The sequence below is a fragment of the Lepisosteus oculatus genome, chromosome 27 (genome assembly GCF_040954835.1).
Source record: "Lepisosteus oculatus isolate fLepOcu1 chromosome 27, fLepOcu1.hap2, whole genome shotgun sequence".
Taxonomy (NCBI): Eukaryota; Metazoa; Chordata; class Actinopteri; order Semionotiformes; family Lepisosteidae; genus Lepisosteus; species Lepisosteus oculatus.
In genome coordinates, this window is record NC_090722.1 from 6154394 (window position 1) to 6177590 (window position 23197).

Here is a 23197-nt window from a genome sequence, read left to right on the forward strand (position 1 = left end):
GACTGGACAGCCCCGCTCTGGGGTGTTGGAGCCCCCTCTCCTAATTCACAGGAGCCGCAGTCCCCACTTTGTATTACAGCACAAGCTCCGCAGAGAATGAAATGAGCACCTTAAGTGAAACTTCTAGTAACAGGAGCCCTGTCGAGAGAGTTCGTTACCTTTAAGTTAATCTTGTTGCTGGTTTTAATTTTAATATCTCACAATGGACATTTTAGTTCAGATAAAGAATCAGTTCAGTAACCAAGAGCTCGGCTGAATCAGAACCCATTTCACTGTACCTGGCTCGGAGGAAATAGTGTACATTGAATTTAGAAGAGGGGTTTGTGCTGTTCAGAATTGTGCATTGTCTCTGCATTTGTCTTCATGCCACTGGATCTGGGAGTCCTGCATGGCTTAGTGTCCGAAAAACAGCACTGTGTCTGGTGTCGGTGTCCCGCCCTAGTCTCTGGACCAACACCCATCTCTCCTCACAGGTCCTCCGCACTGCAAAGAGCCAGGAGCGCCTGCTGGTAGTCCCCCTTCACCTTCTCCTGAAAGGACACGGATCAGGGAGAGGTTAGGCCAAACTTGAGTACTGAGATCGGGAAAGGGCAGGATCTGAGAGGAGGAGAGAGAGAGATCAGTGACAGGGTCAGGATTTGAGAGGAGGAGAGAGAGAGATCAGTGATGGGCAGGATCTGAGAGGAGGTGGGAGAGAGATCAGGGGCAGGGGCAGGATCTGAGAGGAGGTGGGAGAGAGATCAGGGGCAGGGGCAGGATCTGAGAGGAGGTGGGAGAGAGATCAGGGGCAGGATCAGAGAGGAGGAGGGAGTTATGAGGGACAGGGGCAGGATCTGAGAAGAAGAGAGATGAGGGACAAGGGCAGGATCTGAGAGGAGGAGAGAGAGATAGGGGACGAGGGCAGGATCTGAGAGGAGGAGAGAGTAATGAGGGACAAGGGCAGGATCTGAGAGGAAGAGAGAGATGAGGGACAGGGGGAGGATCTGAGAGGAGGAGAGAGAGATGAGGGACAGGGGCAGGATCTGAGAGGAGGAGAGTGATGAGGGACAGGGGCAGGATCTGAGAGGAGAAGAGTGATGAGGGACAGGGGCAGGATCTGAGAGGAAGAGAGAGAGATGGGGGACGAGGGCAGGATCTGAAAGGAGGAGAGAGTGATGAGGGACAGGGGCAGGATCTGAGAGGAGGAGAGAGTGCTGAGGGACAAGATGAGGATCTGAGAGGAGGAGAGAAAGAGATGAGGGACAGGGGCAGGGAGAAGGACAGGCAAGCAGGAGAGTGAGACAGGGCGGCGCAGAGCGTGCTGCTGACCTGCAGTGTGGAGTACAGCGACCGGCCCTGCTGTCTGCAGTACTGCACCCGGATGCTCAGGAGGTCCACCTCACTGCGTGACACCAGGATCCGAATCAGCACGCCGTCTTTCCGACCCAGACCCTGCGCAACCAGAACCAGCATCCGCTCAGTCACATGGACATGGAGAAGGACGTACAGAACCAGAGCCGTCCTCCCTCTCCGGGCCTGGCCGGCGCCGTTGTGCCCTTACCTTCATGGCTTTGTGCAGACTGCCTGCCAGGAGCTCGGGAGTGCTCCGAATGGATTGCACTGCGGGAAGAGAGACCAGAGGTCAGCCTGTTTGTGCCGCAGGAGGTCCGATCGTTCGGCCAGTCCGCCGGCGAGCCGGTCATGCCAGGCGCGCGCTGCTGACGGGCCGTGAAGCGCTTGGGTTCGGCCGAGCAGGACGGAGCGGAGGCGGGCGCCAGTCCTCACCCAGGGACAGGAGCCCCTGACGCAGGTCTCCGGAGAAGTCCGACTGCACGGCCTCTTCCGCTGGCCGGCCGCTGAGAGCCTGGAACCTGTCCAGCACTGGGGTGGGGACAGAGAGGAGAGGATTCCCGTCACGGCGGAAAAGACCGTCGGAATCTGGGATGGAGGAGGAGGAGGAGGAGGAAAGTGGGGGAGGCTGTGGAGGGTGAGCGAGGAGAGAGGGGGTGTAATTCGGGGTCCGGGGGTTATCCTTCTACCCTGAGGCCTTGGTTACCTCCTAGAACCCGTTATGTGCTGAACTGGACCCGGGGAAGCCCTGCCCTGTTCTTGCACCGTGGAGGACCCGGACCGGACCCGGCCTTACCCCGGCCGAGGTGATCGGAGTCGCGTCTCGTCAGCACCCGGATCCACGCCGCCGTGTCCGGCTTCTTCCGCGAGCGCTCCAGGAGAGCCTGCGGGAAGGGAGAGGGAGGGCGTGGGGTCCCGTCCACAGCTGCGCACCCCCCCCTCCCCCCGGCGGCCGGTGCCAGAGCTCTCACCTTGGCGTCCCGTTCGATGAGCCGGTAGTCGATGATCCCCTTCATGTTCTCCTCCTCCTTCTGGAGAGGGGGAAGAGAGAGGAGAGCGCGTCAGGTGACCGGGGCAGACGCGGCCCTGGGGTGTCAGCTGGGGGGGGGGGGTTACCGGTTCCAGTCTGGGTGCCCCGGCCCCGCGCCCCGACCCGACACAGGGGCAGGGAGAGCGTCCGGCCGTCGAGGTGGCAGCTGTCAAGATCCCACAGCGCAGGAGTAAATGCCGCTGCTTATTCCGAGCCGTCATTCCAGGGCTGGCGATCCCTACTGGGTTTTCCAGAGGTGCTCCCATTCGGAATCGCGCCGCCAGTCGGACGGGAGGGGCTGTGCCTACCTGCAGCAGGGCCAGCAGCAGCTCCCTGAAGCCCTGGCTGGTCTCGCCCCTGATGTCCTTCTCCAGGTCCCTCTGGAACTCTGCGCACAGACAAGCCGCCGCACAGTGAGACGCAGCGGGCTCGGACCGCCACCCAGCACCCAGCACCCTGGCTCTTCCTGCTGCACACGTGCACGGTATGTGAACAATAATCCTGGGCTGCACTACTGTGTGATTTTAAAAAAGCAGGACTCCCACACTGTACGACAGTATGGATTGCAGTAGTCCAGCACAATACCCCAATATGGAGTATAGCAATAATCCTGCCCTGCATTGCAGTGTGGGTGATAATATCCACACATATAAATGTGTTATAACAGCAATAATCCTTCCTCACGTTGCAGTGTGGATTATAAGAACCCCCCACATTAATGTGTTATAACAGCAATAATCCTGCCCTGCATTGCAGTGTGGGTGATCATATCCACACATATAAATGTGTTATAACAGCAATAATCCTTCCTCACATTGCAGTGTGGGTTATAAGAACCCCACACATTAATGTGTTATAACAGCAATAATCCTGCCCTGCATTGCAGTGTGGGTGATCATATCCACACATATAAATGTGTTATAACAGCAATAATCCTTCCTCACATTGCAGTGTGGATTATAAGAACCCCACACATTAATGTGTTATTACAGCAATAATCCTGCCCTTGGGATAACAGCAGTGATATCGGTGCGGTGTGAGGTACATCTTTAGTGAGCCCCACCATCTCTGTAGGCAGCAGCGATCTGTTGGAGCTGCGCAGCAGATCTCGTGCTCAGGACCTCGACCAGGACCTCCTCGTCCGTCCCCAGTCCCTGCGGAGAGAGAGAGAGAGAGTCACGGAGTCCGCCCAGGGCGACAGCAGAGAGGCGCAGGTGAGTCAGACCCAGCCAGACGCAAGGATCGGGGTTTAGGAGGAAGGACGAGGGGGAGGGTCAAGGGCAGGGACAGCGTCCAGCCGGCTGGCGGTCAGTCACCTCCATGGCGTTCCGGAGCTGGTGAGCGTCGAAGACCGCGGGCGTCATCATCAGCCCCAGGAGCACGGTCTCCACCTCCCCAGACAGCGCCCTCTTCAGGTTGGGTACCAGCTCCTGGAGAAATGGAGGTGACATGACACCTAGGATTGCTTAAATCTGACACCCCCCTCCCATGTTTTTCTGTAAAGGTCAAAGGTGCATGCCTATCACACAAAAACAACATTTCATTCATGACAAGGACACTTGGTAGACATACTGACCAGACCCTCCAGGACCAGACAGCACTGACAGGCCCTCCGGACCAGGACTGGACAGCCCTGGAGACACACTGACCAGCCCCTCCAGGACTGAGACTGGACAGCCCTGGAGACACACTGACCAGCCCCTCCAGGACTGAGACCGGACAGCCCTGCAGACACACTGTCTGGCCCCTCCGAGACCAGCACTGGACAGCCCTGCAGATATGCTGACCACTGAGTCCTGGTACAGTTCTATTCAGTGTAAATCGGTACCAGAGACTCCCCTGCAGATCCCTACCTGCCCGGTGACACCACGGTACATCTCAGCAATCTGCTGTCTCTGGGCATTGGTGCGGTTGGTCAGGACTCTCACCAGCGAGCTCACATCTGTGCCAATGACAACAGCTGGGTTAGCAGTAGCTGTCACAGGGAGCTCTGCGCCAGCGGCGCACCTGTCCGCTGTCCCGGCTGGAGTCGCCCCGCCGCTCGACAGCGACTCCTGGATCCAGAGGTAACCTCAGGATCAGGATCAGGATCAGGAACAGCCGAAGCCCCAGATCGGCCCCCTGCAAATCACTGGGGCCACACCGGAGCACCAGGGAAGACAGCGTTACCTTTGTTTGCCATGGCGACAGCGATCTGCCGGGCATCCCTCTCCGGTCGGAAATTTGGAAAGGGCCGGATGGTGCCCAGGGTGCCCCAGGACATTTCCTTAGAGCGCACGGAGAAAGAGAGGAGGTAGTAGTGAGTGGGCTGGATAGCATGCCTTCACTAATCATCCCTTTCATTCATTCATGTTTTGGCTCACATTGTGTCTTTTCACTTTTTGTCGCATGCAGAAACAATCACACGCGATTAAACAATCGCCTTTACAGTCCCCACCGCTCTTCCTCACTTGCAGCTGTTCCTGGAGTCCGTCCGCTCAGGCGCTGGAAAGACCAGGCGGGGGAGAGTCTGCAAGCGCTGAGGGATCTTTCATTTTGTGATCGGCCGTGTGGTTAGTTTTAGGAGGCGGGGAGCATGTTTCCAGTTGTGCCGAGTGTTCTGGACACTTGGAGAGGGTGGAATATTCGCCCCGAGGGGCGGGTTTTGTCATGGAATTTTGTGCCAGGTCAAAAGTACCGACGCTGCAAGTCCAAGGCGATCAAATCGTGTGCTAGCAGACCTGTCCCGGTCGAGAGTGGCCTCAGTGGGGAGTCCCTGTTGTGCCGTTAGGGTGTGGAAATGTTGAAGTAAGGCTTATGGGCTTGGCGTGCTGCAGCTAGCCCCAGGAAGCTTGGACCAGCATGCAGCGGGAAGCCCCAGAACCCCTTGCTGCTGGAGCTGCCGAAGGCCTGTGCGTGGTTTGATACCACACCACGTTTTAGTGATTTAGTGGTGCCGCGTTTTATCTATTTGTTTTTTTGGGGGGGGTCACACAGTGCCACTTTATGCTTTGACTTTGGCCGATTCTGTTTCCCAGTTAAAAGTCCTGAAACATGTCTATGGTGTTGGGGAATGAACACCTAAATGCAGAACGCTTGATATAGCATATTCAAACAACCCAGCCCACAAGGAGTACCTCAGGAGCACTCCTCCAGAAAACCCGTCTACTAGCTGGGGATTTCTGAAGGAATAACACCTAGGCCTGATCCCACAGGATATCTGCATGTTTCCTGCAGGAGAGCTGGGGTTTCCCCCACAGGTCCTTACAGTGTCCTGCAGGGGCATGGCCTCCAGAGCGTCCAGCAGGAAGTCCATTTCGCTGTGACCCTGTTGACTGACCCTGTTGTTGAGGGACACATGAAAATCAGACCCGCCAATCAGTACAGTCACCATACTGGTCTTGTGCTGGGCTACTCTGTCTCTGTACTGTATCTCACTGTCGCTGTGAGGTTTATCACAATGTCTCTATACTGTATCTCACTGTCTCTGTGCTGTATCTCACTGTCTCTGTGCTGTATCTCACTGTCTCTGTACTTAATTTCACTGTTGCCGTGCTGTATCTCACTGTCTCTGTACTGTATCTCACTGTCTCTGTACTGTATCAGTATCTCTGTGCTGTAACTCATTGTCGCTGTACTGTATCAGTGTTTCTGTACTGTATCTTACTGTTGCTGTGCTGTATCATTGTCTCTGTGTGATGTATCTCAATGTCTCTATACTGTATCAGTGTCTGTGTACTGTATCTCACAGTCTCTATGCTATATCTGTCTCTGTAACAAACTTTCTGTGTTCTGTATCACAGTGTCTCTGTGCTTTAGCACAGTGACTTTATGTATCACAATGTGTGCTGTATCACGAAGTCTCTGTGCTGTATAACAGTGTCTGTGTGCTGTATCAAGACGTCTCTGTGCTCCATCTGTGTCTCTGTGCTGTATAAATATGTCTGTGCTGTATTGGTGTCTCTGTGATTAACTAACTGCTTATTAAAAGCACTATTCATTAACATCCTTTAGAGAACCTTCATATTTTAATATAAAAAGACACATTTAATTAAAAGAGAAGATGAAACAAGCTCACCTCAGCTGCAGTAATACAGACAGGATCCGCTGGTTGGAATCTGTTAACACACCAAAGTGCTGGAGCTGCCCGAGACTGTTAGCTCAGTAAGGGACAGCAGTGTCTGTATCACAGGGCAGAGTACGCTGGTTGGACAGGTTCCATATCCGCGTGTTAGGAAAACAGTGTCCAGGGTGTGTCTTCTGCAGAGTGGCCCCAGGGCCAAAAGTCTGTTACACTTCCAAAATATCTTACACCTGCAGCGGCCAGAACCTGTTTGAACAGTGTTGGATAGCCAGAAAGAAATGTGCTTTTCTGTACCTGTAGAATCTGTTGCTTAAAAATGCACTTGATGGAGAAAAACATGAAAGCTTAGTCATGCCAACAGGTACTTGATCTCTGTACCCATTATTTGCAGAAGGGTTTTTTTCCCTGAATGTGTCAGTGCAGTGTTGCTCAGTACACTATCCGCCAGTGAGTCACTCTCCCCAGCAGGCAGTTGTTCGGAGGGACTGTGCTTACTATCCAGTTGGCCTTGAGGCTCGTCTTTGCACTCTGTAGCTGTAAAAATACAGGAGGTAAGAAAACGCTGCTCTTGCTCCTGTGTGGCAGCAGGGGGAGCATGCACCCATCTGTTTGTTTTCTGTCTTCTCCCAGGACAGAGTCGACCCCGGCGCAAGGCAGGGTACAGCCTGGGGGGGACACCAGTCCATCGCAGGGCGGATTAGACACACGCTCTCTCACACCCACCACGGCCAGTTTCCACGCCACGCGCCAGGGTGCGGAGAGCCCTGTCTCTGGAGAGGCTGGGCTCTTCTCGTTCTTCTTCTAACATGAGTATTTCAGTAAACTATTAAACTCAGTATTTTTTAGACGCATTGTAACCTTGGTCACATGACCTAATGGAACCAGTAAAGGCTTATTCCACGCTGAGAAGAGAAGAAAAGAAACACAACGTTTCGGCTGTGGAGCTTTCTTCGGGTGTGCGAGAAGAAGGCGCCACAGCCGAAACGTTGTGTTTCTTCTCTTCTCATCGTGGAATAAACCTTTACTGGTTCCTTCGGAGCCCACGTGTGCAGGCGCAGCTCCCTGCTCGGGCGACTTTAAATGACGTCAGCGCGGTGAGGCGCGCAGTGCGGAGCCGGTCCGTTTAAAAGTCCACCTCCCGCCATGCCCTGCGCGAGACCGGCGCGGCGGCTGAGCCAGAATTATCCATTAAAACGGTGATAGTTCACAGGTTGGAAGCGAAAACGTCTTTTTTTTGGTCGCTTTAGTCAGACTTTTTTTTAAAGGATATCGTGCTTTTGGAAGCCTTTTAACGGATTCACTTTCCAACTTTGCTGTGGTCAACCCTTCGGTTTTTTGGGGGGGACTAATTTCTGTTTTTCCTGTATGGACGTCGAAGGACAGGTTTTTTGGAGCACGTCGGAGTGGGTGAGGTCTCCCTAGTCCTTCCTTGTCTTCGGGCGTGTTGGAAGTGTTGGACGCTACCGGCGGTGGAAGCAGTCTTCGTGTCTGTGTGTTTTCTGGGAGTAGCCGCGGTGTAAGACTGTTCTGTGTGCTGTTACCTCAATACTGCCGTGTATTCATAGTGAATCTCTGTGTGTATCCAGCCACAGAAAGTACGGTATCCTGTTTCTCTCGAGCCTTATGTTATTGTCATCGCTGTCGATCGATCATTTATCCCGAATTCGGTGGGAGACCATCCCTGATCAAAGGGGGTTAAGGGACGACCGTTAGGAAATTTCGGGTTGTGGTGAAGTCTGCTGCACGTGATTCCTCGAAGCACTCACTTCGTGAGGGGTGAAGATGCCTCTGCAACACCTTCAAGCCCGATTAGAACTGTTATGGTTTCGCAATTGGTTATTATATCGATTAGGCCAACTGTGTTACTGAAACAGCAGGTGGAAAAAGGCCTGAGGACCCCCTGACCCCAAGGAACTGACTTTGACACCCCTGGACTGTAGTGTCATCCACAGTGAGCAGCAGTCACCGGTCTGTATAGTGATCTGTTGTAGCTGAGCGGGGTCGGTGGGGTCAGTGGTCTGTGTAGTGTGATCTGTTGTAGTTTGAGCGGGATCGGCGGTCTGTATAGTGATCTGTTGTAGTTTGAGCGGGATCGGCGGTCTGTATAGTGATCTGTTGTAGTTTGAGCGGGATCGGCGGTCTGTATAGTGATCTGTTGTAGTTTGAGCGGGATCGGCGGTCTGTATAGTGATCTGTTGTAGTTGGGTGGGGATCGGCGGTCTTTATAGTGATCTGTTGTAGTCTGAGCGGGGCCGGCGGTCTCTACAGTGATCTGTTGTAGTCTGAGCGGGGCCGGCGGTCTCTACAGTGATCTGTTGTAGTCTGAGCGGGGCCGGCGGTCTCTACAGTGATCTGTTGTAGTCTGAGCGGGGCCGGCGGTCTCTACAGTGATCTGTTGTAGTCTGAGCGGGGCCGGCGGTCTCTACAGTGATCTGTTGTAGTCCCGAGCGGGGCCGGCTGTCTGTGTAGTGATCTATTGTAGTCCCGAGCGGGGCCGGCTGTCTGTGTAGTGATCTATTGTAGTCCCGAGCGGGGCCGGCTGTCTGTACTGGGATCTGTTGTAGTTGGGTGGGGATCGGCGGTCTGTACAGTGATCTGTTGTAGCTGAGCGGGGCCGGCTGTCTGTGTATTGACAGATCATGAAATTCATTTTTGAAAACGAGGGGGAATTCCCCCCTTTACATAAAGCTCATGGGGGATTTCAGCCTCTTGGGGGGGGGGGGATTATAGTGGACTTAATAATTAATACACGACACGAGCTTCATAAGTTCATCATCGTAAATACAGTCCTACCTTGTTGCCAGCCTCCTCTGCAACGCGTGAAGCTTGTTGCTTCTTACAGTTGCTGAAAAACCGACTCAAGTCTTTCTGAAACATGTCTGGCTGCATCGCTGGCGCCAAGGGCGAGCCAGTGAGCTGTACAGTGTGCCCTGGCTCATTCTGGATTGAACTCTTCCCCGAGTTTCCCAGCAACTCCCTGGCGGCTTCCTGTCATTAATAGCAGCTCCTTCTGTGCGTACTGCCACAAGTGTGCTCCCAGTTGTGTTTTGCTCAGTAGTGGCTTTATGTCCTAAAAAATGGTCTCTGCCCTTCTATCTGCAATTTCAGAGTTTCTGAAAAACCTTTTCACCTTGTTTTCATGTACGAACTTTACATAATGAGCTGCTTACTGTTACTTACAGTATATCAGTGGACTCATCCCATATCAAGGAAAACACAGCACGGCGGCATCTGACTCTTCTAAGAGTGTGCTTGCGATAGCTTGAGGCATTTCTGACACACCTTTGTCATTCAGAGTTTCCGTAGTTTGATCCATCAATCTTAAGACGCTTCAAAGGAACACATACTGTTTCGTTCACGAATCTCGCGGCTAGCTCGTTTTCTACAACAAAGTGCACCGCTTTTAAGTAGTCCTTTAACCCCTTCTTTGACGTGATATTGGGGCTTTGATAGCACCAGCCAAAGCGCTCTTAGCTGTCTTTCGAGTGCCGTGTCCCGAGCAACCACATTCGAGTGACTGATGAATACAGACGGTTTTGTAGCACCAGCTAGTAAACCTCACACTACTGAACATGCTGCAAACTGAGCAGCTCATTTCGAGCCAGGGATAGATTTTCAGGCAACCTGCCTGAAACTTTACTCTGTGTGCTTCATTTTCGCTTTTTCTTCTGTGAACCTCCTCATCAGCGTCATTATTTTTCAGGGGCAGGTGCTTTTTTTTCTTGGGGGGTGGGGGCTTGCCGTCTTCAGAAGTAGACTTTCTTTGCAGCCAACGTTCCATTTTAGCTTGAGTTTACTACCTCGATATTGAAGGTTTCACAGTGAACTAACGATAACCGATTCCGATCCACATTAACCTGTTTTCTATCCCTGTTCGTCCGCTTATGACAATGCGAGATGTGCAACGCAACCACACAGGGTGTAACCTCACTGAATCATGCAGTAAGGCCGTGCAACATGGGAAACTCAGGCTGACAGAGACTGTGTGTGGATTGATTTAGGCTGTTTCTGCTTGGCAGGTGGCTTGCCATTAAATGTGTGTGGCAAATTCCTGCATTCTAAATGTTGGGTTTGTGGGAATACCTAAAAGTGTGCAGCTTACCCACAATCCCACACCAACATACGAGCCCTGATTGATCTATTGTAGTTGAATCTGGTCAGCAGGAACAGTGGTCTGTATATTGATCTATTGTAGATGAGTGTGATCAATGGTGTCAGTGGTCTGTATATTGATCTATTGTAGATAAGTGTGATCAATGGTGTCAGTGGTCTGTGTAGTGATCTACTGTAGATGAGTGTGATCAATGGCATCAGGGGTCTGTATAGTGATCTATTGTAGAAGAGAGTGATCAATATCGTCAGTGGTCTGTGTAGTGATCTATTGTAGAAGAGAGTGATCAATGGCGTCAGTGGTCTGTATATTGATCTATTGTGTAGTGATCTATTGTAGAAGAGAGTGATCAATGGTGTCAGTGGTCTGTGTAGTGATCTATTGTAGATGTGTGTGATCAATGGCGTCAGGGGTCTGTATAGTGATCTATTGTAGTTGATCCCACAGACACCCCTCACACACGCTCCTGCAAACACATCTCTCACACTCACCCCTCACACACACACTCTTCCCTTTAGCCCCCAGGGCTGCGCTGGCCTGCAGATCGCCAGCAAACCGACCAGATAAACACCCCGACTTAGACGGTGGGGGAAAAAAAGAGCAAGAAAGACGTTTCATTTTGCCGCTTTATCCACGAAGCAAGTCTTAGTAAATATGACAAATAAAATAAAACGGTAAGTTCATCCGAAAACGATCACAGGTCAACCTCTTTTCTGCTTCCCTCCATCTCAGCTTCAGGTCCTTTATACATACAAATACATACATTATACATATATATATAATAATCATAGTAAAACTACTGTAGTTTCTTCACTCTTCATTACAGCGGAGGAGGAAAGCTCCTGAATGCGGTGCAGTTTGTGGGTCTGTGCAGTTCAGCACTATGGGGGAAGAACTGCCATTTCTTTCTTTTCTACAAGCTGGGCCGGGCCAGTCCCGATCCAGAGGCTTCCTGGCAGCCCGTACTGCTGTGCTCGACCAGAGGTTCAGTTTCCGGCCAGGCCTTTAACAGGGGCAGTCATGGGGCAGAGAGGGGCAGAATCTGCCCTGCTGCCGGCCGCCGCCTCCCCTCTCCGAGAGACAGACCGCTGCCCAGTTCTGGCGCCTGTGTACTCGTGTGTTGTTTTTTGGCGTGTTGTACAAGTTTCCCCAGTAATTCTGAACATTGCACCTTCTCTTCCCCACCCAACCCTCCGCCATCAAGTAAAAGAGTTATAACTCCCCCCCACCCCAAAAAAACCCTTTTGGTACTGTAAAGAGACAGCCAGGCTTCACCTGTGCTTTTAAGGGGGCCATTGTTTGGTGTGGGAAGGGGGTGATTTCCTTAGCGCACAGCGTTCTAAATATATAATTTTACACCCCCTCCCCATCTCCTGTAGCTTTAACAGGCCCCAGTCCTGCCCCCTGGATCCCCAGTATATGCTGGTCGGCCTGCCAGATCAGCTCTCAAGAAGGTCACTGAGCTCTGAGCTGGGTGAACGAGTTGCCTGAGCAGACTGGATTCTCTGCTGCTCCTAATAACCTGTCAAGAGACGTAGAAGCAGCCTGAGGTCTCCACGAGAGCCTGATCTGGGCTCTCCTGAGTCAGTTAAATCCAATTAAGTAATTAAGAGGTCTTCGTTACGGCGGAGGCCTGAAGACCTGGAGGGTTTCCTGTAGCGGGGCCAGAGGATGGGCCTGGCGCGGCCCGGCCCGGCGTGGTCCTTCAGTCTAGTTGTGTTCAGTCTGGTGGGGCCCAGTCCGGGCGGGTCCGTTAGCTGCTGTGTGCCTCGCTGTCCCGCTCGGGGTCACGGGGCTCTGCTCCACACTCCATCTCTTCTGGGATGTCCTGCAGATCTGGAGCGAGAGGAGAGGTTGAGGGACTCGTGCATTAGCCTGGAGGTCCCCAAAATCCCTGGGTCTCCAGGAGAACGTCTGTCCCCTTGTGTTCAGCTCCCGCAATGACTTATCTGGAAAACCTGCTGGCTCTGGGTCACGAGGGGGTTCCAGAGGGGGCAGCACCCACTTTAAACTAGTGGCAACCACACTTTACCCAGACACTGACACGGGCTGTGTGCTAGTTTGCAGGAGAGGTTAAGAGATCAAGACCGGTCTGAAAAAACCGAGGTGACACCCCAAACGCTCCCCTTCGGCGACGTGACCTCTCACCTCTGGGACTCTCCGATCTGGGGGAGACGTCTCCCTCGTCCTCATCTTCATCTTCATCGTCGGAGTTCATGTCCGGGTCGCTCAGCCTCAAACCCTCCCGCAGGTGTTCCGAGAGGTCGGTCTGGTCGGGGCCTTCGGCCAGTCCTGGCGGCGCGTCCGAGCTGGATCCCGGCCTGCTTCCCCGGCGCTGGGCAGGGCTCTGACAGGCGAGAGGTCAAAGGTCAGGCTGTGTTGCGCAGGAGTGCACTGGACTGCGCTGGCCCACACCGTGCGGCGCTGTGCTGTACCTGCTGCGTGACGTCTGTGCTGGCCTCGGCCTCAGGTGCCTCGGAGCTGTAGTGCTCCCGTGCCTCCAGCAGGGCGGCGATGCTGCTGTGCTTCAGCTCCTTCAGCTGCCTCTCCAGCTCGGCCCGGGCCTTCTCGCTCTCCCGCAGCCGGGCCTCGCTGCCCCGGAGCCGGGTCAGCTCCTCCTGCAGGAGGCTGTGCTGCCGCTGGAGCAGGGTGAGCTCGGTGCCGCTCCCCGCGCCCGTGCTCACGTCCAGGCCCGTGTCCCGGGACAGAGAGCGGCTCAGCTTCTCCCGGCCCACCGCCTTCTCGGGCTGCGCCGGCGCGGAGGCCGGGCTGCCCCGCAGGGCCAGCTCCAGCATGGAGTCCTGCCGCAGGACCACTGCCTGGAGGGGGAGAGAGAGGCGCAGCCGCTGAGACCCCCGCGCGCACTGCTGCAGCGCCTCCCACAGGGGGCTCACGAAGTCAGCGGGCCGGCTCCGACTCCGCGCGGCGCAAGAGAGACGCAGACTTGCCTGGAGCGCGTGGAGCCGCATGCTGAGGTTCAGCAGCCTCTGAGACACCTCCTGGAAAGCACACACTTCAATCAGACTTCTGTTTCCACCACTGTTAACAATGAGCTTCACATTCATCATCATTACTGCAACCACCCCACACTCAGTAATACTGGTTCTGTCCTGGCTAGTGAGAAGCAGTCCTCTTACCTCATTGAGGGACTTCTCCTGCAGCTGATTGCCATTCCTGTCCTGGAAGATTAAAGAAAAGACAACAGATTATTTTTTCCACTGTTAAATTCCCTGTGCAGCCCTGCCTGGACTCTCACAAATAGTACGTCTGTGCCACAACACCCTGTATGGGTGGGGGTGACTGAGCAGACAGACGCAGAGCACAGCTGCTCTCTGTCTCTTACCCTCTGCGTCTGGTCGGGGTCGAGGCTGCTGGAATCGAGGGTCCCGTTGACTGACACTGCGTCACCATCTGTCGTAGAGAGGGAGAGAGGTGGTGGGAAGAGACAGAGGCAGAGGGGTAACGAGAGTGAGAAGAGGGACACACACTGAGGAGCAAGAGGGGGTTGAGGAGTAGGACGCGGAAAGAGAGACAGCGAGGGACACCCGCAGGGGGAGACGGACAGGCAGGGTGCCGCAGGGACTCACTGGAGGTGTTCTCTGGCGCCCCCATGTGATTCTGGTCTCCGTTGGTGCTGCAGGGGAGAGGAACTTCAAAGGTCGAGCCCAGTAGCAGCTCGCACAGCTTTTCCACTGAGAGAGTTCAGGAGAGATTGGGACATGACATTAAAAAATAAAAACGTTTACAATCAAAGTGTCTGTATTCCACTCTGTGGGCATGTGGGTCATTTGCCAATGTGTCCAGGGTGCAGGGCTGTGTGTGTGCCAGTGTGTCCAGGGTGCAGGGCTGTGTGTGTGCCAGTGTGTCCAGGGTGCAGGGTTGTGTCCAGGGCTGTGTCCAAGTGTGTCCAGGGTGCAGGGTTGTGTCCAGGGCTGTGTCCAAGTGTGTCCAGGGTGCAGGGTTGTGTCCAGGGCTGTGTGTGTGCCAGTGTGTCCAGGGTGCAGGGTTGTGTCCAGGGCTGTGTGTGTGCCAGTGTGTCCAGGGTGCAGGGTTGTGTCCAGGGCTGTGTGTGTGTGCCAGTGTGTCCAGGGTGCAGGGTTGTGTCCAGGGCTGTGTGTGTGCCAGTGTGTCCAGGGTGCAGGGTTGTGTGCTTTTGGTCAGATGGGATAGCAGCCAGTCTTGTTTTCAAGGGGTCAATCTCGTCATCCAGAGGGTTGGTATGTGTGAATGTGGTCAGTCTGGTCTTCAGCCTCATACCCTCGGTGATGGCCTCAGAGATCAGCCTCTCTCCTTGAGGGGCCTCGAGGGTGTCTGCCCGGAAGAGGTTCCGACAGTTGTGGGGAGGCAGAACGACCCCCTGACCTGCCATGACCTCCACTACCTCCGCAAACAGGGTGACTCTCTCCTGGAGCAGCTCCAGCACCTCCCTGTCCTTCTGCTGGATGTCTCCTGGGAGGAAGAGGGACACAGGGTTTAAGAACACAAGACCGGTCACAGGCCAGAGCTGATCGGAGGATCTTGACAAGCTATCGGCTGTAAGCCATCAATTATCATTTCTTTCTGAAAAGAAGCCAGGGTATCGGTTTCTACACCAGGGCTGGGCAGCATGTTCCCCACCCCCACCAGCGTAAGTGGTGTAAGTTAGTGTCTCCTGTTCTCCGTTTTATGTGCTCTTCCCTGCAGTTTCTACTTGTGTCCTGTGGTTTGTCTCTGTTCACCATTAGAAGGGAGGGAGTGTGCACCAGAGAAAAGAGGAGAATATGGGGAAGAAGTGAGAGAGAGAGATGGGGGGGAGAAAAGAGTGATAAAGTCTCAGCACACAGCAAGAGAGTGTGGGACGCTGGATAGAGCTGCTGTAAAGGACAGCGAGGGGCGAGACAGCGCAGTGACGGAGGAGGAGGAGGGCGGCGAGTACAGACCTCTCAGCCTGCGGAGAAGAGCCTTGTCCTCCGTCTCGATCAGAGGGAAGTCGTCTCTGGACGGACAGCTGGGGAGGAAGAGAGACAGTATTGAGCCGTGCAGGAGCACACGCCCCGTGATGACCTGTACCAGGTGGGTTTACTACCAAGAAAACTGTCAAGTGTGGCTATATGCTCTGCCCCAGGTGTCTGTAGCTGACTCCAGTCTGCTGCTCCTGTAGTGTCCAGTCCAGTTCACTCTGCTCTGTTTAAGGTACAGCTGTACGCCCCATCCCAGGTGTCTGACTCAGCCAGGCAGGCGTTTGTACCTGACTACCGTGTGCTGAATCAGCTTCATCCAGGTGTTGCGATCCTCGCGGGAGGCGGCGTGCAGCTCGTACATCTCTGGGGGGGTGGAGTCGCTGATGAGGAACATGCCCTTCTCCTGGTTGGCGATGTCGCGCACGATCAGGTTCTGGAGTGACAGCACGGGGGGCTTGTCCTGCCGACACAGACGCACAGACCGTCAGGCTGCCGAACCGATTCCCCCGCACTGCCCTTACGGCTAACTCTCTGGGCTACAAAACAGGGAATCTGACACAGGTCATCACACAGAGGTGGCCGGGCACCACAGGACTGCGGTCACTTTCAGACAACACAGCTACTCGTGTGGGAAAGGTGTGTGGCGGTTTAGACAGGTGTTTCTAGGGTGTCAAGTATTCCAAGGCCGGAGTCCCAGACTGACCAGGCAGGGGAAAGTGAACTTCTGGTCTTTCTCTTGCAGGAACACCAGGATGTCTGTCATCAGCAGGACCTGGGCATCTGAACACAAGACACACTGTCAGCACTGAGAGGCGGAGAGAGGGAGAGAGAAGCCATGACAGAGGCACAGAGGGAGATACAGACAAGACAGAAAAGAAAGAGAAGAGAAAGAAGAAATAAAAAAGGGATGAGCAACAAGGAAGGAAGTGAGAAATAAGAAACAGCCAGAGAGCCAAGCCCACCCCGTCCCAGTCCTGCCTACTCAAGTCCAGCCCACCCTGTCCCAGTCCTGCCTACTCAAGTCCAGCCCACCCTGTCCCAGTCCTGCCTACTCAAGTCCAGTCCACCCCGTCCCAGTCCTGCCTACTCAAGTCCAGCCCACCCTGTCCCAGTCCTGCCTACTCAAGTCCAGTCCATCCCGCTCCAGTACTGTCTAGTCCAGTCAGTCTCCCCAGTCCAGTCCACCCTACTCCAGTACTGTCCAGTCCAGCCCACCCTACTCCAGCCCAGCCGGTCAGTCACCTTTAAACCGAGAGCCCGTCTTCAGCAGCAGGGTCCCCTCGTGCAGCAGGCGCCGGCGCTGCAGCTCGCCTCCCCTGAACATCCCGCCCCCCCGCACCGCCGTCTCCGCCCGCGGGTCCAGCTTGGCCCGGATCTCCTGCAGCCGCTGGGTCCGCTCCAGCTCCAGGACCTCCTGGTCCACCGAGCTGAGGAGCTCCCGGATCAGCAGCAGAGCCTGGCTCAGCAGCTGCACCTCCTCCTCGTTGCCTGGGATCAGCCGAGACACAGAGACGCGGACAGAGCAACAATTATCTTCCAGGCAGTCAGCTGTACTCACACATACTGCAATGCAGTATACTGTAATTGAGTGTACTGTAGTGTATTACAGTGTGGTACAGTATAGTGCAGTGCGTAGTACTGTAACGCAGTATACTGTAATTGAGTGTACTGTAGTGTATTACAGTGTGGTACAGTATAGTGCAGTGTGTAGTACTGTAACGCAGTATACTGTAATTGAGTGTACTGTAGTGTATAACAGTGTGCTACAGTATAGTGCAGTGTGTAGTACTGTAACGCAGTATACTGTAATTGAGTGTACTGTAGTGTATTACAGTGTGCTACAGTATAGTGCAGTGTGTAGTACTGCAATGCAGTATACTGTAATTGAGTGTACTGTAGTGTATTACAGTGTGGTACAGTATAGTGCAGTGTGTAGTACTGTAACGCAGTATACTGTAATTGAGTGTACTGTAGTGTATTACAGTGTGCTACAGTATAGTGCAGTGTGTAGTACTGCAATGCAGTATACTGTAATTGAGTGTACTGTAGTGTATTACAGTGTGGTACAGTATAGTGCAGTGTGTAGTACTGTAATGCAGTATACTGTAATTGAGTGTACTGTAGTGTATTACAGTGTGGTACAGTATAGTGCAGTGTGTAGTACTGTAATGCAGTATACTGTAATTGAGTGTACTGTAGTGTATTACAGTGTGCTACAGTATAGTGCAGTGTGTAGTACTGTAACGCAGTATACTGTAATTGAGTGTACTGTAGTGTATTACAGTGTGCTACAGTATAGTGCAGTGTGTAGTACTGTAACGCAGTATACTGTAATTGAGTGTACTGTAGTGTATTACAGTGTGCTACAGTATAGTGCAGTGTGTAGTACTGTAACGCAGTATACTGTAATTGAGTATAATAGTAGTTTATATTGTATACTTTACTGTAGTGTAGCATACTGTACTGTATATTGTACTGTAGTGCAGTGTACCTTTAGTGTAGTGTAGTGAACTATACTGTAATGTTGTGTACATTACTGTAGTGCAGTGTGCTTTACTGCTGTGTAGTTGACTGTATTGTATTGCTGTATACTTGCTGTAATGTGTTGGACTGTACTGTAACATGTTGGACTATAGTGCAGTGGACTTTAGTGTAATGCTGTGTACTTTACTGTAGTGCAGCAGACTTATTTTAATGCTGTGGGCTGCATTGTAGTGCGATAGATTGGACTGTAGTGTCATGTACTTTAGTGCTGTGGACCATATTGTAATGCTGTGGACAGTACTGTAGTGCAGTGGACAGTACTGTAGTGTTGTGTACTTTACTGTAGTGCAGTGGACAGTACTGTAGCATAGTATTCTGTACTCTAGTCTTGTGGCTGGGTGCTGTATGCCTCACCCTTGGTGTTCTGGAGGATGCGGTCGATCAGGACAGGGTACTTGGTGATGCGCTGAGTGACCAAGAGGATGCACTCCGGGACGCCATGGCGACGGAGCAGTGACCCCCGGCTGACCTTCTGCAGACAGACACAGACACGAACCCGGAGAGTCAGTCAACGGGAGAGGGGCACACAGCTCAATAGCCTCATACCGGTCCCTTGTCCGTTTTAGTGAACGAGCTGCAGTTCTTTGTAGACACGGCTCTCCCCTCTCTCATGCTTACAGGCTCAAATGCAGCTTGAAACATTTTTGTTTGTAAAATAACTGCTTTACCCATCAGCTTTCATTGCCATTTGCTTTGTGCCTGTAACCCTGAGTGACTCAACTGTGTTGTTTTTACGTAACTTGAAACTAAACTTGTTTTTCTCTAAAACTCGAGCCATGGCTCACTCTGTGGGTGAGTGGCTAGTCAGAAAGGACAGCAGCCCTGGTCAGATCTCAGCAAGGCTGGTCAGTCCCAGAGTGGGAGACCTCTGGGGAACAGCAGGTGGCTCCTGCACTTAGTGTTGGTGGACCTGTAGAGGGCTCTTGTCCCTCTGGATCAAAACTGCCAAGCCAATTATCCAGTATGGTGGAAGCTGTGTGAAGGAGGTACTGTCTTGACTACTGGTCACTACAGACCCCAGGACACTGTCAGTAAGAGTGGGGTGTTGACCCTGGTGTCCTGACTACTGGTCACTACAGACCCCAGGACACTGTCAGTAAGAGTGGGGTGTGGACCCTGGTGTCCTGACTACTGGTCACTACAGACCCCAGGACACTGTCAGTAAGAGTGGGGTGTTGACCCTGGTGTCCTGACTACTGGTCACTACAGACCCCAGGACACTGTCAGTAAGAGTGGGGTGTGGACCCTGGTGTCCTGACTACTGGTCACTACAGACCCCAGGACACTGTCAGTAAGAGTGGGGTGTGGACCCTGGTGTCCTGGCAACATTCCACCCAGCTGTATAGTATGTATACTATAGTATAGTACAAACTTCCTATAGGTTTCCCTTAATTTAACCACTGAAGCAGATTCCACCCTGCATGTGCAGCCCCACTCTGGGAGTCTGGGGGTGTCTCACAGTAGATCACAGATTCACTGCCCCTCCTGCTCACCCGGATGAAGATCTGGAACCTCTTGTCTCGGCTTAGCAGCTCCTTATAGAGTTTCACTGCCTTCAGGTGCCGGCTGCAGAACTCCGAATAGGCTTTCCTCATCTCGTCCGCACAGGGGCCCGAGAACTGAGAGGAGAGACGCACAGGGAGAGAGAGAGAGAGAGAAGGAGAGATAAGAAAGAAGAGAAAAAAGTGAGGAAAAAGAAGAGGAAAGAATGGACAGATAGCAAGAAAGAGAGAGAAAGAAAGAGTATGAATTCTGGTGCGTCTGTGTGTGTTGTTAATAAATACATGATGAATAATAAGAAAGCGATACAAACAGTAAAACTGGGACATTTTGCTCTCTGGGAAGTTCTGTACTTGACGCTGTGTTGAGCTAGGACCCACAGGTCCTCAGTCCAGGGAAAAGTGGGATGGGGGTCGTTTTTAACTGCGACACCGAACTGCTCTTCTGTAGCGGGGAGGGTTTTACCTGCGACACCAGGATGTCCCCCAGCTGGTTGATAATGAAGTTGTGGTTGCTGCCATGAGCCAGGGACTCAGCGCGGCGCTGCAGGAGCTGGGTGAGGAAAGAGGAGTGCAGCGCCACCAGCTGGTCAAGGCAGGGGAAGATGGCGTGGACGACCCCGGGTTCGAGCCCCACTTCATCCAGCATCCCCCTCCGGAAAACCCCTTCCATGATCCGCAGGGTCCGGACATGGTGCAGCTCCGTCTGGATCAGCTCTGAGGGAGACGAAAGAGAGAGGGAGTCACTCTTCAGCACTCACTATACAGAGACAGCTCTGACAGAGAGGGACAGTGAGGGAGAGACAGTGAACGACACAGAGGGGAGGAAGACTCTGACCATAGATCACATCCTGCCTCTTCATCACGTCCTTGCGGAGCTGCTGCAGGAAGTTGGTGTCGACCACAGTGCTCCAGGAGTCCGCCTCGAAATCCTTCCCCTCGCGCTGCAGCTCGTCCAGCATCTGCACAAAGTACAGCTCTCCTACAGGGGGGCAGGGGGGGAGAGAGAGATCAGGACACACTGCCCAGGACGCCCCCCCCCCCCGTGGAGCTGCCGACCCCCGCCGGCCCCCCCCCTCACCCTCGTCGTTCAGCGACTCCACGGACAGCGCTCTGTTGCGGAAGTTGAGGGAGTCGGTGGACTGGGACAGGATCCTCCGCAGGCCCAGGGGGGAGTCGTCATTCAGATTCCTGCGCAGGGACATCAATGCAGTCCAGAGTAAGGCACTAGCCAACACGGCACCACCGCCGGCACGCACTGCCCGGCTCACCACAGCGCCCCCTTGTGTTACACCGGGACCAGGACAGGAGGGACGAAGGCACAACACAACACACGATGGCCCCCCCCTTCCCCTCCACCGTCCGGCCGCCTGCTCCTCTCCGCTCCCTGCAGGCGGCACTGACGCAGCTTTCACTGCCAGCACCCGCCCGGCCAGAGGGGCGGCGCCGTTGCGCAGCACGGCGGCCAGCCCCTCCCACCCCCGCAGGGATCCCCTCCCCACCCCGGCGCTCACCCCGCGATGTTGTTGGTGGAGACGCTCTTGGAGAGGGACAGCCCGGAGCGGCCTCTGCGCGACCCCAGCAGCGACTGGCGGAGGTTGTCGGAGGGGTAGATGGCGGAGCTGGGGCGCTCGCGGACCATGGTGGCTGGAGGAGACGGAGAGGGACACGTTAGGGCGCCATGGCCATCGCACAGCGATGCGGGACCCCTTCCGGGGTGCTGCGGGACTCACTGTGGGTAGACGCCATGAGTCGTTTCGCAGGGCTCTGAGGGGCACAAGGAGCCCATTAACTGCGTTTGGGGAAAGTGCTTTAGCCCTTCTCTTGTCACCAAACACTCACTCATACAGGAAACCTCTCCATTGCAGAGCTCTGCAGTCCAGTGTGATGCACAACGGACCAGTGTTGCACAGTACAGTGTAGGAAAGTCCAGCATTCACCAAGCCCAGTTTAATAAAGGACAGGCTATATAGAATATAGAACATGTCCAGCTCACTCATGTCTCTTGTAATACAGAATTACACAATACCAATAATAACAACACGCACTTTATCCTCAACTGCAGTGATCATTCTGCACCGGCAGCCCCCCCTGGGAGAGACACAGTGGCCGTTCTACATCAGCAGCCCCACCTGCCATTAACACTATGGACCCAGTCTGCAGTTGCAAATTCAAACAGCAGATGGCAGTAAAACACCAGTATCGAGTCTCTTAATAAAATCCATGCAAAGCCTTAATTTGAATTTCAGCATCGTTAAAGATGTTAAACTCAAAACGAAAGGCCAAGTTCATCTGTATCTTCAAAACACTCCTTCATCATCAGAGCTGTAGAGTAACTGTAGAGACACTCAGTCCAGCTCCTCTGTATCTTCACATGAACACTCCTTCATCATCATCAGAGCTGGAGAGTCACTGTACAGACACTCAGTCCAGCTCCTCTGTATCTTCACATGAACACTCCTTCATCATCATCAGAGCTGGAGAGTCACTGTACAGACACTCAGTCCAGCTCCTCTGTATCTTCACATGAACACTCCTTCATCATCATCAGAGCTGGAGAGTCACTGTACAGACACTCAGTCCAGCTCCTCTGTATCTTCACATGAACACTCCTTCATCATCATCAGAGCTGGAGAGTCACTGTAAAGACCCTCAGTCCAGCTCCTCTGTATCCTCATTAACAATCTATCATCAGAGAGATTTCAGCTGTAAACCACACGGCTTGTGGGTCCTGAGGAGCAGGACTGGGGAGGAAGCCGAGAGGAAGGACGGAGAGACTCACACTTGGTTCTCAGAGAGACGTTCTGCAGAGCCGAGCTGTTCCGGACCAGCGCCAGCTTCTGTTGCTGCAACAGAACAAAACACAGGGGACGGTCATCACATCTGCCGCGCAGCACGGAATCGGGCCACGAGCTGCCCGGGCCACTCGGGCCGACTGACCGACTGACCAGCGACTCACCTTCTGCTTCATCTTGGCGCAGTTGGGCAGAGCGTCGCGGCAGCGGTTGTGAATGGTGACATTGCACGCTGCAACACAAACACACAGAAGCTCTGATCAGGCGGGGGGCGGGAACTCAAACTCACACGCGTCTGCGCTGGACACTCAACCTCAAGGCCGCACATCTGTCCAGCAGGGCTGAAGGCGGTAGGTAATTATTCGAAGCCTCAATTAAACCGATCAGATCTTAATTGCTCATTGATTTAGAGGAAGAGCAGTGCTACAGCTTTAAAGCACCTCCTGGGATCCCAGGTTTGATTCCGGCTTCAGGTCCTGTGGTGTGGAGTTTACATGTTTCCCCCACACCCGAGGCCTGCAGGCTCTGGGCACTGGTTCCCAGGAGGGCCCAAGACCTCTTTCATCAGCCAAACTCTCGTATTTCAGGTGACCTGTGAGAGCTCCTTGCGATCAACACTGAGCTGAAATCAATCCATCGATCAATGAGAAGATCAGGGCAGGAGAGGGTCCCCCGGACTGTCTGATGTGCAGGGGGGCTATCTGTCCAGGAACAGCACATATTACACAGTGTCTATGTTACTAGGTGTGACCTTATTATGATCTTGCTTGCTCAGGTGGACCGATACCTTCCAGTAGTTTATCCTTATACTTTCAATCGTTATATAGCCAGGACTGTAGTTATAGAAGTCTGTGCTTTCTGTTGGTTTTACAACAATTTTTTCTGA

At 53.5% G+C, this 23197-nt stretch overlaps 2 protein-coding genes and 1 long non-coding RNA gene across 7 annotated transcripts in view; 1 reads left to right on the forward strand and 2 right to left on the reverse strand.

Annotated features, from left to right (window-relative positions):
* Positions 1-165: 165 nt before the first annotated feature.
* On the reverse strand, positions 166-7311 carry LOC138225278 (annexin A2-like). 2 transcript variants are annotated; one of them, XM_069184961.1, is made up of 13 exons: positions 6417-7311; positions 5607-5679; positions 4529-4625; positions 4213-4301; positions 3676-3789; positions 3423-3513; positions 2668-2747; positions 2301-2360; positions 2126-2213; positions 1765-1860; positions 1541-1599; positions 1309-1431; positions 166-530 (listed from the first exon to the last, which is right to left on the reverse strand). In XM_069184961.1, exons 2-13 carry the CDS (start codon positions 5652-5654, stop codon positions 468-470), a joined length of 1008 nt encoding a protein of 335 aa, XP_069041062.1. In that variant the 5' UTR covers positions 5655-5679; positions 6417-7311; the 3' UTR covers positions 166-467. The 2 variants fall into 2 exon arrangements, with proteins under 2 accessions (XP_069041062.1, XP_069041063.1); XM_069184962.1 differs by lacking the exon at positions 5607-5679.
* Positions 7312-7455: 144 nt separating this feature from the next.
* Positions 7456-11720, forward strand: LOC138225279 (uncharacterized). The gene is made up of 2 exons (XR_011183822.1): positions 7456-7829; positions 11052-11720. It is a non-coding gene; the product is annotated as an uncharacterized lncRNA (long non-coding RNA).
* Positions 11146-23197, reverse strand: part of arhgef2a (Rho guanine nucleotide exchange factor (GEF) 2a) — a 54186-nt gene continuing 42134 nt past the window's right edge. For all 4 annotated transcript variants that reach the window (XM_069184946.1, XM_069184945.1, XM_069184948.1 and 1 more), the window contains 20 exons: positions 22476-22543; positions 22299-22362; positions 21031-21163; positions 20598-20707; positions 20355-20498; positions 19983-20233; positions 19511-19636; positions 18372-18489; positions 16716-16961; positions 16177-16253; positions 15761-15933; positions 15453-15520; positions 14791-14982; positions 14121-14225; positions 13877-13944; positions 13671-13712; positions 13478-13532; positions 12969-13348; positions 12682-12880; positions 11146-12369 (listed from right to left, as the gene is read on the reverse strand). In XM_069184946.1, the coding sequence (XP_069041047.1) occupies positions 12287-12369; positions 12682-12880; positions 12969-13348; positions 13478-13532; positions 13671-13712; positions 13877-13944; positions 14121-14225; positions 14791-14982; positions 15453-15520; positions 15761-15933; positions 16177-16253; positions 16716-16961; positions 18372-18489; positions 19511-19636; positions 19983-20233; positions 20355-20498; positions 20598-20707; positions 21031-21163; positions 22299-22362; positions 22476-22543 (2702 nt within the window). In that variant the 3' untranslated portion in view covers positions 11146-12286. The remainder of the gene's footprint in view (positions 12370-12681; positions 12881-12968; positions 13349-13477; positions 13533-13670; positions 13713-13876; positions 13945-14120; positions 14226-14790; positions 14983-15452; positions 15521-15760; positions 15934-16176; positions 16254-16715; positions 16962-18371; positions 18490-19510; positions 19637-19982; positions 20234-20354; positions 20499-20597; positions 20708-21030; positions 21164-22298; positions 22363-22475; positions 22544-23197) is intronic.

Coding starts and splice junctions, on each gene's coding strand:
- LOC138225278 (XM_069184961.1), bottom strand. CDS start 5,654: ATGGACTTCCTGCTGGACGCTCTGGAGGCCATGCCCCTGCAGGACACT. Junction 2,748..3,422: donor CGCTGCTGCCTACAGAGATG/GTGGGGCTCACT, acceptor GTCTGTGCGCAG/AGTTCCAGAGGGACCTGGAG. Junction 2,214..2,300: donor TCATCGAACGGGACGCCAAG/GTGAGAGCTCTG, acceptor CCCTTCCCGCAG/GCTCTCCTGGAGCGCTCGCG.